The sequence below is a fragment of the Lacerta agilis genome, chromosome 6, assembly GCF_009819535.1.
Source record: "Lacerta agilis isolate rLacAgi1 chromosome 6, rLacAgi1.pri, whole genome shotgun sequence".
Lineage (NCBI taxonomy): Eukaryota > Metazoa > Chordata > Lepidosauria > Squamata > Lacertidae > Lacerta > Lacerta agilis.
The window spans coordinates 68,991,286-69,006,743 of NC_046317.1; the positions used below are offsets into that span (position 1 = coordinate 68,991,286).

Consider the following 15,458-nt stretch of genomic DNA (forward strand, 5'->3'; position numbering starts at 1 on the left):
TGCTCCAGTTGAACAGTCAGTCTCCTGTTTTCCCACCAGGGTCAAGTGACATCAACCGTCAGCTTCTGCTCCAGTGAGGCTGGTGGTTTGGGTTCAGTTTTTGAACATGTGGTTCTTGGTGTATTTTGGCAACTCTAAGAACAGGATGCTGGGCCTTTGGTCTGATCCAAGAGGACTTTTCTTATGTTCTTAAAACAGATCTTTCCAACTCCAGAATCCACAAACTCAGTTGTGAGTGTGATTGCCCTTCCCACCCCACCCCCGGTTGCTCCTGCCATGGACACCCAGCATAAAGATCCCTTCCCTTTCTCTGAGTTCTCTCCGAACTGCAGAAAACTCAAAGGATGGGTGGTTGGAGTTTTTCACTGTGCCAGGCATGAGAGATGGAGAAAGGTCCCTGATTGCACAAGATCTTCTAACAACATTCCAAGGGCATGTGTGCAAAAAGCCCAGCAGACCTTTCCTATTCAACATGGGCCAAGACTGAAGACATAGAGTGCATGTGGAGATGGTCTCTGGGGCACAGTTTGCATGGCCAACCCTGCTTCCCATCCACATGTGTTCACATGTTCAGGCAAATGTGAGCAAAGAAACTGAGAGACAGAATCTTCCCATCTGGCACTGGGCTTCAAATAAAACAGAAATGGTGAGCATCCTTCTCATTCTCCTGCTTCTCCAAAGTTCGTTTCAAAGTGAAATATATATCCTTTCTTTGCTAGAGGACTCAAGAGAGGGGACAAATCAATGGCAACCATAAGTAATTGTTGGCCATTTTGTCAATGACAAATCTATGGACCTGCTGAACACTCATTACCCAGATGAGGAAACTGGTGTTTCTAATGTTCAGCTTCTCGCCAGGAATTGACTGTCTGCTAAAGAATGAACTTTTTTCTTTCTTTTGGACAGGGGACACTTTGGACACTTACCTCACCAGGTCGAATTTTGATGTAGAAATTACTCCTCTTGTATGAAATCTTGAGGATCTTGGGCCAGGCAAAACGGTTTATTCTCAGCCTGTCCCTATAAATGAGAAGGCCGTTGGCACAAACACCTAGCATGATGTCAATGCCTTCTGAATCCTGCACAAGAGCCAAAGCAGAAAACAAGAGACAGACAGAAAGAGAGGTATTAGCACATACGAAAACCCACCAGTGCAAAGCCAGGCATTCAGAGCAACTCCTCAAACCCTGCTGGTAAGTGCCAAGGTATTATTTTAAACCGGTCAAGGATGTGAAAGCAGGGAAGGAGCAAGGGCAGGTTAACACACCACCCACCTAAATTCCAAGTGGGTCACTTGCCTGCCTTCATCCCCATCTAAATCATATAGAAACAATTTCAGAACTAGAAAGAGATCATCTGACCAGCCACAACTTTAGGAATGTGGTCTCTACTGGTGAGCCACACCTCCAGTTCCAACTCCAGACAAAGGAGATCTTCCTAGTTTAGGCCTGAGATAAGGGTGTTACTAGGGGGAGCATCATGGATGGTTCTTCTTGGAAAGACCATCAGGAATTTTGCTTTAGGAAAGCAGGCACACTAAGCTGCACGGCACTGTATGTGATTCTCTATCCTTGCAAAAACAGGTTGCAGCATAGCGTGGCTACTTCTTTTCCCCAAGCTAATTTTCCCCAAGCAGGCAAAAGTTGCCTGCCTATTTAAGACACAACAACAGGGGATGCTTCACTGGTGAAAAGGACTGTGGTGACTGAGGCACCACGGCCAAGGTTTAAAGGTGTATTCCCCATTAGGGGATTCTTGTGGGGAGGATATTGCACTAATTTCATAAAATGAACTTCCTGATCTTGGGAAAAGTCCTGGCCAGCAGCACAAGCCTGCCAACAGCATTTGCTTGCAACATCTATTTATTACAAGGGGGGTGTGGGTGAGGGTGTTGGAAGCATCCTCCCAGGTGCTCTAACCCATAGACAATTTTGACGCTAGGGGACAGCAGAGTGCTGTTCAGCTTGCTACCAGGAAACCAGCAGGCTCCCTGAGTTGTGGGTCATGATTTAGAGAGCTGTTGTAATCAGAGGGATCAGATATGTGGCCCAAAATTCAGTGCCCTCCGTCTTCTCGAGGCTCCTCCGCCTCTTTGAGCACACCAGGAAGTCTGCTAGAGAGCAGGCAGGTGAGATTTTGCTGCATTCAATTAGCTCTGGCTTTTAAGGGATTCACTTCACTGCATCAAATTGGGTTGCTGCTTGTAAAGCATGAAACTGCCCTAGCCGGAGAGGCTAAAACTTGCTGTCCTAGCAGCCAGATCATGCATGGATATGGAAGGGGAGAAAAGTTGTGAAGGTAAGAAATATAGGAAACAGAGACAGGAGAACAGAAAAATTGGATGGAATTTAAACTGTGTTAGGAGAAAGGATAAAACACGTAGGAAACTACAGGTAGATGACCATTGAAGAGGCTATATATACACCCACACACACCTGTGCTTTTCCTTTAAAAAAACACACACACACAACCTGCAAAAACTATGGAGTAATCAGCTTTCATGGAATGAAGTCTCCACCTTCCACTTGTTACAGAAAAGGTCCCACAATATGGCCACATGGTACCTTAAAGTTATCTGTGTTGTTTTTTTTTAAAGACAGCTCCGATCTTAAACATTTGACAGCTTGTATCAATCTGCGTCACCAAGATGTCATGTTTTCTGATAGGGGAAAAAAAATGATGGCAGTGCCTCATCTTATTATTAGATGAGTCCTAGGAAAATTTGCACCACTAAACTGATGCATCCTGTGCGCTGGTGCAGAGTTTGGCCAGGGGTGAAGAGATGATGTGGCAATTTCTTCAGGGCATGCAACCCAACCCATTCTGAGGGCATCTTCACACACTACAGGTCTGCCGTACCTTGGCATGATGCAGGTCAACTCCATACATGGAAAGCTTCTTGGCATTCTCCAGGAAGTGAATTTCTGCCTCTCCAGGTGTCATGCCCCTTTGAAAGGAAAGGGAGAAACGGCAGAAGTGTAAACCATCAGCTACTGACAGCTAGGCAAAATGCTGGTATTTCCTTCACTGGGCTTTTACAAGACAGGGGCAGAAAGAGATAGGTTGCACAGCTCCCAAACCACTGTCAGAGAACCCATTTCCCGGGTCTTGCTTGTTCTCAGTACAGAAGGACAGAAACATACTCACCGGTAAGTCTTATGCAGCTCCATGATACGCTCTTCCAGCTCCCTAGTTTGGTTCGGAGCAAAACGAAGCTCACCAACGTAATTTCCCACGTGCTCCTCGACGTCATAATCTCCCAGTTCAGCTTGTACAGCATAGGAGCCCAGTAATGCATGCGTAACGAAGGAACATGGGAGGCGCCCACTGATGATGTCTGATCGGAGCTGCAGGCACAGGTAGTATCTAGGGTGGGGAGGGGGTCAAGCAGTTGGGAAAGCCATGAGAAAAGCAAACAAGAAATCAGGAACTTCCTTGCAGTCATTTAATAAGGGGTGGGCCATGTTTACTTCTTAATACAGCAAACCATTTGTTAGTCACCAAACCAAACGCAGCCCGCCATACAATGGCCCATTGGGGAAGGGGTGACTAACCTGAAGGTATCACTGAGCTGAAACTCCCATCGGCCCCCTGCCAACATTGGCAGCAGTGAGGAATGCTGAGAGTTAGCTTAAGGTTACCAGATTTTTAAGGCAGCCCTGTTTAGGGAAGCTTTTAATATCTGATGAATTATTGTGTTTTAGTATTGTGTTGGAAGCCACCCAGAGTGGCTGGGGAGGCCCAGCCAGATGGGCGGGGTATAAATTATTATTATTATTATTATTATTATTATTATTATTATTATTATTATTATTTTCAACTTCAGTAGGAATGATAGGATTTTGTCAGGGGACTGATTTGTAAATCTGGGGACTGTCCCCGGGAAACAGGGTTGTCTGGTAACCTTAAGTTAGCTGCCCCTGCACTAGAGGATTTTCAGACCTCATGATCTGTCTGGGATTGCAGTCATGATTTTTAATCTGAAGACATCTAATACCTGGAAAATCTCTAGGTGCAAAAGTGGTATCTGGCCCACCAAGCCAGACACAGCTTGATGAACATCCAGTTTATTAGTAGTCCAAAACATCTAGAGGGCACCAGCTTGTGTAAGGCTGCCTAAAATCAATTCCTTCCTTCCGGAAGAAGATAATAGTTTGCATCCTCCCAGTGGCCAGTATAAGCAGTGGGGACGGAAGCTGAGGAACAGCCGTGCTATTCTATTGCTTTGATTTTGGAGGCAAATCCTAGGGCCTTTAAAGCCCTAAATGGCCTCAGCCCAGTATACCTGAAGGAGCGTCTCCACCCCTACCATTCAGGTCCAGCTCTGAGGGCCTTCTGGGAGTTCCCTCACTGCGAGAAGTGAAGCTAAAAGGAACCAGGCAGAGGGCCTTCTCGGTAGTGGCACCCACCCTGTAGAACATGCTCCCGTCAGATGTCAAGGAAATAAACAACTATCTGACTTTTAGAAGACATCTGAAGGCAGCCCTGTTTAGGAAAGTTTTTAATGTTTGGTGGTTTATTGTGCTTTTAATATTCTGTTGGGAGCCGCCCTGAGTGGCTGGGGAAACCCAGCCAGATGGGTGGGGGTATAAATTTATTATTATTATTATTATTATTATTATTATTATTATTATTACTACTACTACTACTACTACTACTACTACTACCTCTCTCAGTCGTCACCAGCGGAAGTCAGCTTGATGTCAAAATGAGTGGCAGCGGTGGGTAGTTGAGGCTTTGGGGGGGGGTGTTGTTCAGCTCAACACATTCCATTGCTTAAGAGGGGAATATGTAGCTTTGACTCACCTCGTGATGTCCTCTGTGAGCTGGGCAGGGTCTGGTGGGTAAAACTTGACGGTGAAGGCAAAGTTCCAGGGGCCACCTAGGTAAAGGAGAGATGGAGAAAGGGGGAAATATGATGGAGTAGACATACCCAGCTGAGGTATCCTTTCCTTTCCTTTGTCTCTCACACGTGCACTCATCTCCAACTGCTGCTTCCATGACTCCGACCGCCTTGCACTGCCTCCCGCCTGCTATGCAAGGAAACTATTAATGTGCCTCAAAAAAGACAAACTCCTCAGAATCAGCAGGGATCTCTGCTTGACTGGATGTACATGGCTGAGGCACATGGCAGGGTGCGCTTGCCTGCTAAGACCTGCGACCCAGCAGAACAGCCTTCGCCACACAAGAGAGGCTACAACTTGCTGTTGCCATGGAAACAGGCTCCTGTCTCCCAGAGGACCTGCTGTTTGGGAAAGACCTCCTGCGGTATCCGTGCAAACCGCTTGTGCAGCAAGCCTGCCCGATATCTTGCTATTCAAGGAGCCAACTCCCAACGGAGGGCTTTCTCCTCCCCGTAAAATGAAAGGAGCACAGGAGCCGATATGACCAATGGCCTATGTCCAATCACCACGCTTTCCTGCCTTTCTACATCAGGGCAGAGTGTGCCGCTTGCTTTACCTCAGCCATGATGGCTGGGGCTGGTGGGAGTTGCAGTCCAAAAGGAACCAGGTTGTAGAAGGCTGCTCAGTTGCAAAAGTGAATGTCCCCCACTGCTTGGTGCTCTATCATATAATGTGTTTTATACAACCATGAGGTTCTTCACTGCACTCCTTTCTTGCAATCATAGTTTGAAGTTACTATTATTTCCACTCTGCAAAGAGTGACAAAAAGAGGGTGTAATGGTTGGTAACAATACTACAGTGGTACCTATAGTTGCGGACACGATCCGTTCTGGGGTGCCGTTCGCACCCCAAAAAGTTTGCAACTAGAGCGGTGCTTCTGCGCAAGCACGGAGCGTGATAGAGTGCTTCTGCGCATGTGCAAAGCGCACAGAATGCTTCTGCGCGTGCGGCGAAACCCGTAAGTATACACTTCCGGGTTTGCCACATTCACAAGCAGAAAAGACGCAACATGAACCTAATGCAACACGGTATTACTGTATTGGTACAGGCACACAATACTCTAGGCATAGTATAACACTTCATACAGGTGTCAGTGGCAACTGGAATACTGGAGAATGTTAGATCCTTAAGGTCTTGTTCTCTCTCAAGCCTCTATTCTTCCCTAGTCAGTTCCTTTTCATGCTTGGAAGATATTTTGAAGACAACAATCGAGTTGCTTACAAATGCATCTTATGGACAAGGGGAAAATTCCTGCCCATCTATGCAAGGAGGTTACCATAGAGGCCCAGTTAGAAAACACGGGAAGCCTTTGAGTACACAGGTTTTCCGCTACGTTACTCACTGCGAATCTGTTTCTTTATTTCCTTGGAGGGATCCAACCAGTTCTGAAATGGAAAGAAAGAGCCCATAAGAGGAAGTCATATTTAATTACAGCTTCTTGAATAGACATAGCATAGGCCTCTATCAGGGCCACCCAAAACGTACCTTCTGACTATCTGAGTCACAGAACGTAAGTCCAAAATAATCCTTCTCCAGGAGGTTGAGGTGCTCACAGACTAGGTCAAAGAGCACCTGCCCCCGGGCATGTTTCTGCAAGACAAATAAATATAGAAAAAGTAAAAACTATGAGTACATCTAGAAGCTATTGTCTTCTTTCCAATGCCTGCTAGGTAGAAAAGAAGCAAAATTGTAGCTTCTTTCCTTGTACATGCAGTCAAACACAATAATTCCTTCTTCATGGGCATGTAAGAAGCACTTTCTGATCCTGTAGATGCTGCTAAACCCACAAAAATATGAGCGGCAGGGTAGAATGTTAGGCATCATCGGGTGCTGTTGGACTACAACTCCCATGATCCTTGATCATCGGCCATGCTGGCTAGGGCTGAAGGGAGTTGGAATCCAAAAACTGGAGGCCAACAAGCTCACCACCCCACCATTGATGCAAGGGAATGACTTAAGGAAGGCCAGAATTATATTTAAGCTGCAACCCTAAACACAGTTACTAGGGAGTAAGTCACACTGAACTGAAAGGGGCCATTTACTCACTGGTGTGTGTGCATGGGTGTGGGTGAGTGAGTATGCAACATTTGTTACAGGTAAGTAGTTAGATGTAGCATTTTCCCTAGGTTAGAAAAATGAAAGAAAACAACAAAATATACTTCCTGACCAAGGGAAAGACCCACGCAACAACATGGCAACTGCACAAATGGAAAAAGGCAGCACATGTAGTTGTAAGAGCAAATTACTGTTATTTTCTAGCCCTTACAACTGGGAGGGGTGGCGGATAATAATACGCCAAGGTAACTTCTTATCAAGTTGAAAAGAGTCGCTATGGGGTTTGCAACATTCAAACAGCTGCAACAAGTGGACATAAAGGTCCCGGTATAGCAAACGTTATTGGGAAAACATATTGGAGAGTTGCAAGTTTTGAGGAAAATTTGGGAACAAGACATCCAGAAGATCGAAGACTCAGAGTGGAATAAAGTTTGGGGTAGGAAGCAGTTAACAATGACCTCTGCCCGAGTAAAGGAAACTGAGTTAAAAACAGTATCTTTGTTGACATTATACTCTTGCAACAGTAAGAACCTGTGTCCAATTTGCTGACATTGCAGAGCACGCCAGGGAACATGTGGTAATGTCCTTGTGTGGCACATTTCTTGGGGAAATTAACACTACTACTAAACAATATAAATAAATCAAAGTGCAAGTAGATAAATAGGTACCGCTCCGGTGGAAAGGCAAACGGCGTTTCCGTGCGCTGCTCTGGTTTCACCAGAAGCAGCTTTGTCATGCTGGCCACAAGACCCGGAAGCTGTACGCCAGCTTCCTCGGCCAGTAAAGCAAGATGAGCGCCGCAACCCTAGAGTCGTCTGCGAGTGGACCTAATGGTTATGGGTCCCTATACCTTTACCTTTACTAAACAATTAATATGAATACTCTTGCAAACTATCTTGTGTCTATTTACACCAAACAAAAAATATTAAAGGGATATGCAAACTTTTGTCATTTTTTAAAATGGCCACTTTCCCCATGTTAGTATCTATCCATCCATCCTTTACTCAAACTTCTGCTGTTGTTTAAAATTACCATTTCCTTCTCAGTTCCTTTCATCCCAACTTTACTCAAACTTATGCCATAGTTTTAATCACCCACTTCCCCCCTCTCAGTGTGCCTCCCTTCTTCCTCTAATTCAGGGGTCCTCAAACTAAGGCCCGGGGGCCAGATGCGGCCCAATCGCCTTCTAAATGTGACCCACAGACTGTCTGGGAATCAGAGAGTTTTCTACTCTGAGAGCCAGTGTGGTGTAGTGGTTAAGAGCGGTGGACTCATAATCTGGTGAACCGGGTTTGCGACCCCGCTCCTCTACATGCAGCTGCTGGGTGACCTTGGGCTAGTCACACTTCTTTGAAGTCTCTCAGCCCCACTCACCTCACAGAGTGTTTGTTGTGGGAGAGGAAGGGAAAGGAGAATGTTAGCCGCTTTGAGACTCCTTCGGGTAGTGATAAAGCAGGATATCAAATCCAAACTCTTCTTCTACTCTTCTACATGAGTAGAATGTGTCCTTTTATTTAAAATGCATCTCTGGGTTATTTGTGGGGCATAGGAATTTGTTCATATTGTTTTTCAAAATATAGTCCGGCCCCCCCACAAGGTCTGAGGGACAGTGGACCGGCTGAAAAAGTTTGCTGACCCCTGCTCTAATTGCATGGCCACTCTCGTTTGTGTGTGTGTTTTCACAATCACTCTCACCTGAGTTGTATCCAAAATAAGCAGGTTGCTGGTAATTTTGTTGCACAGTAGGATTTGTGATCGGTTTTGCAACAAGTATTTTCAATTTTTGCATTGGATTCTTCAATTGCACAATATTTAAACTCGCCTATCTGTTGGTGCAAGAGTCCTCATAACAGGGGACAGAGAACTTTGGATACAGCCCTCTGCTTTCAAAAAATAAAGAATAATAAATGATAGGCCTGTTATCCTCACAAAGATTTCTCCAGAGCCTTCCCAATGACACGGAGATGAAAATACTCTTGATAATAGGGACAATAGCATCACAACTTAAGAGCCAGATCCTAAGACCTGATATGCCAGCACTTAGATTTGTAAAAAATGAGGAGCAGCAAGAGGAAATAAATGCCAACAGAAACCTTTTAAAATTAAGCAATTAACTTTCTTCCCCACAAAATCACTTCATTGTATGGAGAGACTCCTCAGTAACCTGGCACAGCAAAAGGCAGTGAATCAATATAGGCATTTAACATGGGCTTTTACCAGTCTTCTTATTTTAATTGAAAGCAGGTTCAGGAGATCAGCTTTCCTGAGTGACAGCCAGCACTGTACAACTAAACAACAATGAATGGGGGAGGCACCAATAATGTGTTTGGTAGGAGATAATAAAATGCTGGTTTCTAAGCTGCTTGCAGGAGGAAGAACATTGATCAAGAAACTGCCAGATTTTTCATACTTATTTGCTGTCGGATCAGAAAGCCTCTCTACTAAACTAATTTTTCTCTCCTGTTGCTATGATTATGTCCACCTTTTCCTTTAGCCCCAGCACTGGTCCTTCCATCATGCTTTGGATCCATCTCAAGATTCTAGTCCTTAGATTAAAAGCTCTCTGCCAGTCAACCTCATACCATATAACTTCCTCACTGCCGCTTATATTCCTTCCTTCTGTTGCTCATTTCTTCTCTTTTCTGTTTGTATGCGCCCTATGCTAGAATACCCACCACTACCCACATTTCTACTAATTTCCATGCTAATTTCCACAACAAAGCTTCTTCTAAATCTAAACCATCTGAGTCTCACCTTGCCTGATTCTACATTCTCTTTTGAAATTCTCATCACATGACACATTCCCGATGCCTAACTCTAACCCTAAGAAAAAATAAATAAATAAAAATTCCTTCCAGTAGCACCTTAGAGACCAACTACCAAGAACAAACTTAGTTGGTCTCTAAGGTGCTACTGGAAGGATTTATTATTATTATTTTGTTTTGACTACAGCAGACCAACATGGCTACCTACCTGTAACTGAACATAATAAAAATCACACTCACGTAACATAGACAATAAACTAAAATAAAAAATTCCTTCCAGTAGCACCTTAAGAGACCAACTAAGTTTGTTCTTGGTATGAGCTTTCGTGTGCATGCACACTTCTTCACACGAAAGCTCATACCAAGAACAAACGTAGTTGGTCTCTAAGGTGCTACTGGAAGGATTTTTTTTATTTTATTTTGTTTTGACTATGGCAGACCAACATGGCTACCTACCTGTAACATAGACAATAAACTGTATTGGAATAGAACAAGCTGGCTGTTATCAATGGCCCATCTAACTGGGGCCTTCCCCAAATTAACCTGGAGAGGGCAGGGATGGGGATGGGCAAGAAATGTACTTTTGTTTACATTTTAATGAGAAACTACCTAATTCACCACCTCTAGCCAATACATGAACAGAAACACAGCTATTCTTTGAAATTCACACTTTTCCAAATTTCACAATGCAGTGCTTCAAACCAAACGATGTGTACAAAGATGCATTCTTTTAAACTGCTTGGAAAAATGTGCGCTTTTGTCAATTCTGCATACAAAATACTGTATATATATTTACTGGAAGAAATTCACAATAAAATGTGGGCAAGTCTTTCATGAGGTTTTTTTATTAATATTACAAAAATCACAAATCACTGCAGAAATGTGGAGAACTGAATGTAAGACTGGGGAAAAAATGAGAAACTGAGAGCACCAAAATTGACAGATTGGCCCATCCCTAGCCAAGGACTGAACCTGGAACCTGCGGTCTGCAAAGCTTATGCTTTACTAATTCCTAAGGAATGTCAAGGGTGTGCATTTATTTGGGGTCCTGAGTTAGTAAGCTAGGAAAAACAGAATGACAGAGATTTCTGCATGTTCTTCTATGGGCAAATAATAGCCACAGTCTTCACAGGATGACTAATTCCAGGAGCCCTTTATGCCTTTGAAAAAGCCCACCTTTTTAGCTTTGAAAGTTCTTAGGATAATCTATTTTCATCCACCACCCCCTCCCCCTCCCCATTTTTGGCTGCTTAAGAGAACTTTCATCTCTGTGACAATCAGTCGCTTTGCACTCAGTAAAAACTCACTCTCAAATCTCACTGTTGGGAGTTGTCAGCTAAAGAGCTGGGCTGCAGGAGTGCCAGAGATCAAAGCAACAGACACATCTCTGATCCTTTTCACCTCCTCTCGGTCCTTTATTTCACTTTATTTATTTAGCCCATCCCTCACTCTGCTTCCCCACACTCCCAAATTATTCAGACCAGCTTCCAAGGTGCATTAGAGAAATGATTGATTAAAAGCAATCAATAGATCATAACGTTTAGGAACAAACCAGTTTCATCATTATATTGGTCTGTTCAAACCAGGGGTATGGAACTTTCCAGCCCCCACTGGTTGAGGGCCTTATACACTCAGGGGTAACCTGTCAGGGGGCAACATCCAGGGCCAGAGCCAAATGTGGGCAAAAGGATTTAACACCATCTTCTGAAAACCAGGTAACAATGAGTTCTGGTGAGTCTCATTAGGTGGGAAGTTTTAGAATGCAGGGCCCATTACTGAAAATGCCCTTAGTATCTCCCTGTCAGCAGTCTCTATTCCAGAGATCCTCCGGGATTTTGACAGAATCACTTGCCAAGGCGACAGGAAACTCCCCAAGAGCCATCAGGAAACCATGCAGTTCCATCCTCCTCCTGGGAAGACCATCCTAATCGACTCCTCACACCTGCAATGGCTCTGAGTTCCAGTGATCCGACCATGACAATTGAACTATTCTTCCACTCTTAATATCACTACCATACAGAGTGTGCCCTGCAGCAGCATGGGAAGGGCCAGATATCCTGAGACAGACCTATGATTGTCATGGTGGACATGAACTCCTGAGCCACATCTGACAGAGGATCCTCAGAGTGAATGCTAAAGTCCCCCACCAGCAAAACAAGCCAGGGGGACTCCTGCACCAAACCCAAGACCACCCCACCTAGCTCAGGGAGACTGTTAAGCAGCGTGGTGGGCAGTAAAACCAACAGATTCCCTGTTCTGTCCCAGCCATCCAACTTCATGTACACACATACACACACTCTTGAATTCATCAGACTATGGGAGAGGGCAACTGGTCAGGGGTATGCAGTCACAGTAGCTCACTGCAACTCAGGAAGGGTATCTGACAATACATGCAGGGCCCAGCCTGCTTAGAGATTTAAAAGTCATAGCTAGCACAAAGAATTGGGTATGGAAGTACAAACAAGATCTAACCCCAAGTTTACTAGGCACTCAGTAAATGCCACCACCAATCAAAGTCTACTTTACTTAGTCTCCAGCAAGCCACCTGCCTATTAGCCAGATTATAATGAAGACTGCATCTCCCAAGATTTTGTAAAAGAAAGGAAAAGGAACTGTCCCCTTGCCCAAAAAAAGAGGCCACAGTCCTATGCATTTATGTGCTTGGGTCCTAGTTATGGGTTCCCTACAGGCATCTGGGATTGGCCACTTTGAAAACAGGATACTGGACAAGATGGGCCCATTGGCCTGATCCACCAGGCACTTCTTATGGTCTCCTGCAGAGAGGATTGCACAGCACAAAGGCTAGAACTAGTCAAGGTAAAAGCTGTGTGGTGTCCTCTTCCATCAATCTGGGAGGGCCTTGGCCAATTTTGACTGCTGGAGGTCCCCCCTTGTTTGTAGGAGCCTGCATATATTATAGCAGCAGCACAGGGCTGCCTTAAATAGCTCCATGTGGCAGCTGCTAAGTAACCCATTTCTATGCACAATGCAGATAGCTAATTTCGTCTGTATATGCACACGCTCCCCAGTTTGCAATGGTGTGGAGAAAAAACCCAACTCATCTCCACACAAAGTAGAAAGAAAAACATTCAGTTCTTGATTCCCCCTAAAAAGGCCAGCACAAAACGACAACTCAGCACAAATATACTATGAACCAGGGGTCGCCAACCTTTTTGGACCTCAGGGTACATCGAGAAATCTAAGAAACTAATTGGCAACATAAAATATCCATTTCACAGAAAAGTAACTGCCTATGTTCAGAGTCCTTACACCACACTCTCAAATACAGTGCAGACAACTGGGGTCTGGGTGCATTTGGCCAAAGGCAGAGATGAAGTGAGAACGTGCCCCCAGAGGTTCCTGCGTGATCTCAGAAGCACATGCTCTCACTTGATTCACTGCAGGCAATACCACTAGAGGCAATTTTAGTGCATTATACCGCAGCACTGCTGGATCCCACCTAATATGTCTTCCTCTTCTCACAGTGGCCAACCAGATGCCTATGGGCTCCTGAGCAGGACCAGGGTAGAACACTGCTCACCTCACCTGTGACTCCTAATAACTGGAATCCAGAGGCAGACTGCTAGTGTCACTGGAGGTAGCACATAGCCATCATGGATAGCGGTCCTAGCACCCATGAATACTGCATAATTTGGAAGTATTCAAAGCATCCCATTTGTGATGCTTCTGAAATCCGTAACACTCTCCCCACTTGTGATTCCCAGCTACTGGCATTCAAAGAGGTGGCATATGCCACTTGCACGTGCCTACTTATAGCTTAGTGGTTCGTATGGTGTGAATGCCCACCACTGTAGGTTCTGGGGCCAAGAGAATGTGCAGCAGGGAGCAAGAGGATCCCCACTCCCCGAACCATTAATGCTTCCCAAACTGTGGTTTATTCCAGGGTTCTTCAACTTTGGTTCCCCACATGCTGCTGGACTACAACTGCCATCATCCCGCCAGCCTAGCCGGGGAAAATGGGAATTGTAGTCCAACAACATCTGGGAACCCAAAGTTGAAGAACACAGGCCTGTTCACTTTGATGAGGAGCAAAAAGACTTTGCATTGCAGACATTTTTGTGTTCATGTTCTTCAGTGAAGGGCAAATGTTTTTTTCCTCTCTCATCCAAGATGTTCAAAAATGCAATCCTTTTTCTTCACCAGTCAAGTAAAGAATGGATTGCTCTCCATTCTCCATTCATGGAGCAATGATTTTTATCTCCACAGCAATACAAGTCACTATTTGGGATATCATTCCATCCTGCACGGAAGAATAAATGTCCGTGGAAATGAAGTGAGGGATATCACACAAATGAGGTTTTGCAATAGGGTTTTTATAATGCCTAAGCTTCTCCCTTGCATGCTATTAATAATATGCTTCTTCTCGAGGGATCCCAGTCAGGTTAACAGCTACACAAGCTCTCTCTCTTTCATGCACGCACATTGCCTACACTTCATTTTCACCAAAATACACAAATAGCAAGTAGCCTACACTTAGAAATGGATGAGTCACTCACACCTGTCTTCCATGTGCATCGCTATGGGGAGTTAAGTGCACGCGCACACATGTCTTTAGCAGAGTTGAAAGCATTAATTGTTGCAAAACACTGATTACGGAATTAATTCTTTTATAAAAGGTGCTTTTTATTGGGTACCATTCCCAGAGGAAGGGAACTCAGGCCACATAAACTTTGCAGGATACACTTAAGAGAGGGGAGAAGAACTGGATCTCAGCAGTGGGCCAGTTTGTCATCTCCACCCCTTGCAGGCCAAGTTTGGAAGGTGGGCGGCGCCACCCACCAGTCAATCACCTGACATCACAATGACATCAGGTGACCCGTGCAAAGTGTTGTCTTGTGCATTGCTTTGAAAGATGATAGTTGAGTTTTAAGAAACCCCTTTGAAAGCACCGCCTTGCAGGGACCACTAATCAGCTGATCTGCAGTACTTTCATCTCCCCCGTTTAGTTTAGCCAGGGGTTTACTTGCCCCACACCTGACAATACATCAGGTGGAGGGTGGGAGGGCATGCATTTGCCAAAGGAGGAGGCTTGGTGGATCTAACCAGGCCTTTGGCCTGTAGATTCCCCACTAGTAGCTCAAAAGGTCAAGCAATCTAGTCCCCTTGCTTACCTCCACTTCACATTCATACTCTGAGGCGTCAAGTAGGGTCACTCTGCAGATGGCACTCTTGAGCTTCTTGGTGACTTTCTGGGGGGATTTCTGGGTCTTGCTGGGAGTGGTTTTCTCAGATATTCCATCTGCTTCACTGTAGTCTTTTTCATCCATGTCCACAGCCTGGGATGGGGGAAGAGATGCAAAGCAGGTACAGTATTGTTATTCCTTGCTCGTGTTTGGGGCCCTTTGCATTATGAACTAAGCATCCAAAATTCTAATGGGGAAACAGGACGTTGGTTCACAACACTGGGGTCGGGGGCATGCCCAACCTGCAGCTCCCTGCTGCACTGCTGAGCACCACCAAGAGTGAAACTTGAATCACCTGAATACCAATTCTTCCCCCTCCCCGCAGAACACTACAACTCTTCTTATGAGAAAACCCATCCCTGAAAGACTTCTTTTCTTGCAAGAAAAGTCATGCAGGGCATGTAGTCTGTGCTAGTTTATGTGAACCATGTGTGGTGGTAGACTAACCAGGTGGGTCTCAATTACTCAGCCTTATGTGTGGGCAGGTGACTGAATGCACTGAAACAGCATGCTCATGCTCCTGAAATAAA

The 15,458-nt window shown here is 45.0% G+C and overlaps 1 protein-coding gene across 12 annotated transcripts in view; it reads right to left on the reverse strand.

The window, feature by feature from the left end:
- The window catches only part of EPB41L1 (erythrocyte membrane protein band 4.1 like 1), a 168,656-nt gene that overhangs the window by 33,117 nt on the left and 120,081 nt on the right, over positions 1-15,458 (reverse strand). For all 12 annotated transcript variants that reach the window (XM_033153334.1, XM_033153336.1, XM_033153337.1 and 9 more), the window contains 7 exons: positions 14,857-15,021; positions 6,390-6,494; positions 6,247-6,289; positions 4,807-4,882; positions 3,148-3,366; positions 2,860-2,947; positions 927-1,079 (listed from right to left, as the gene is read on the reverse strand). In XM_033153334.1, coding sequence (XP_033009225.1) covers positions 927-1,079; positions 2,860-2,947; positions 3,148-3,366; positions 4,807-4,882; positions 6,247-6,289; positions 6,390-6,494; positions 14,857-15,021 — 849 coding nt within the window. The remainder of the gene's footprint in view (positions 1-926; positions 1,080-2,859; positions 2,948-3,147; positions 3,367-4,806; positions 4,883-6,246; positions 6,290-6,389; positions 6,495-14,856; positions 15,022-15,458) is intronic.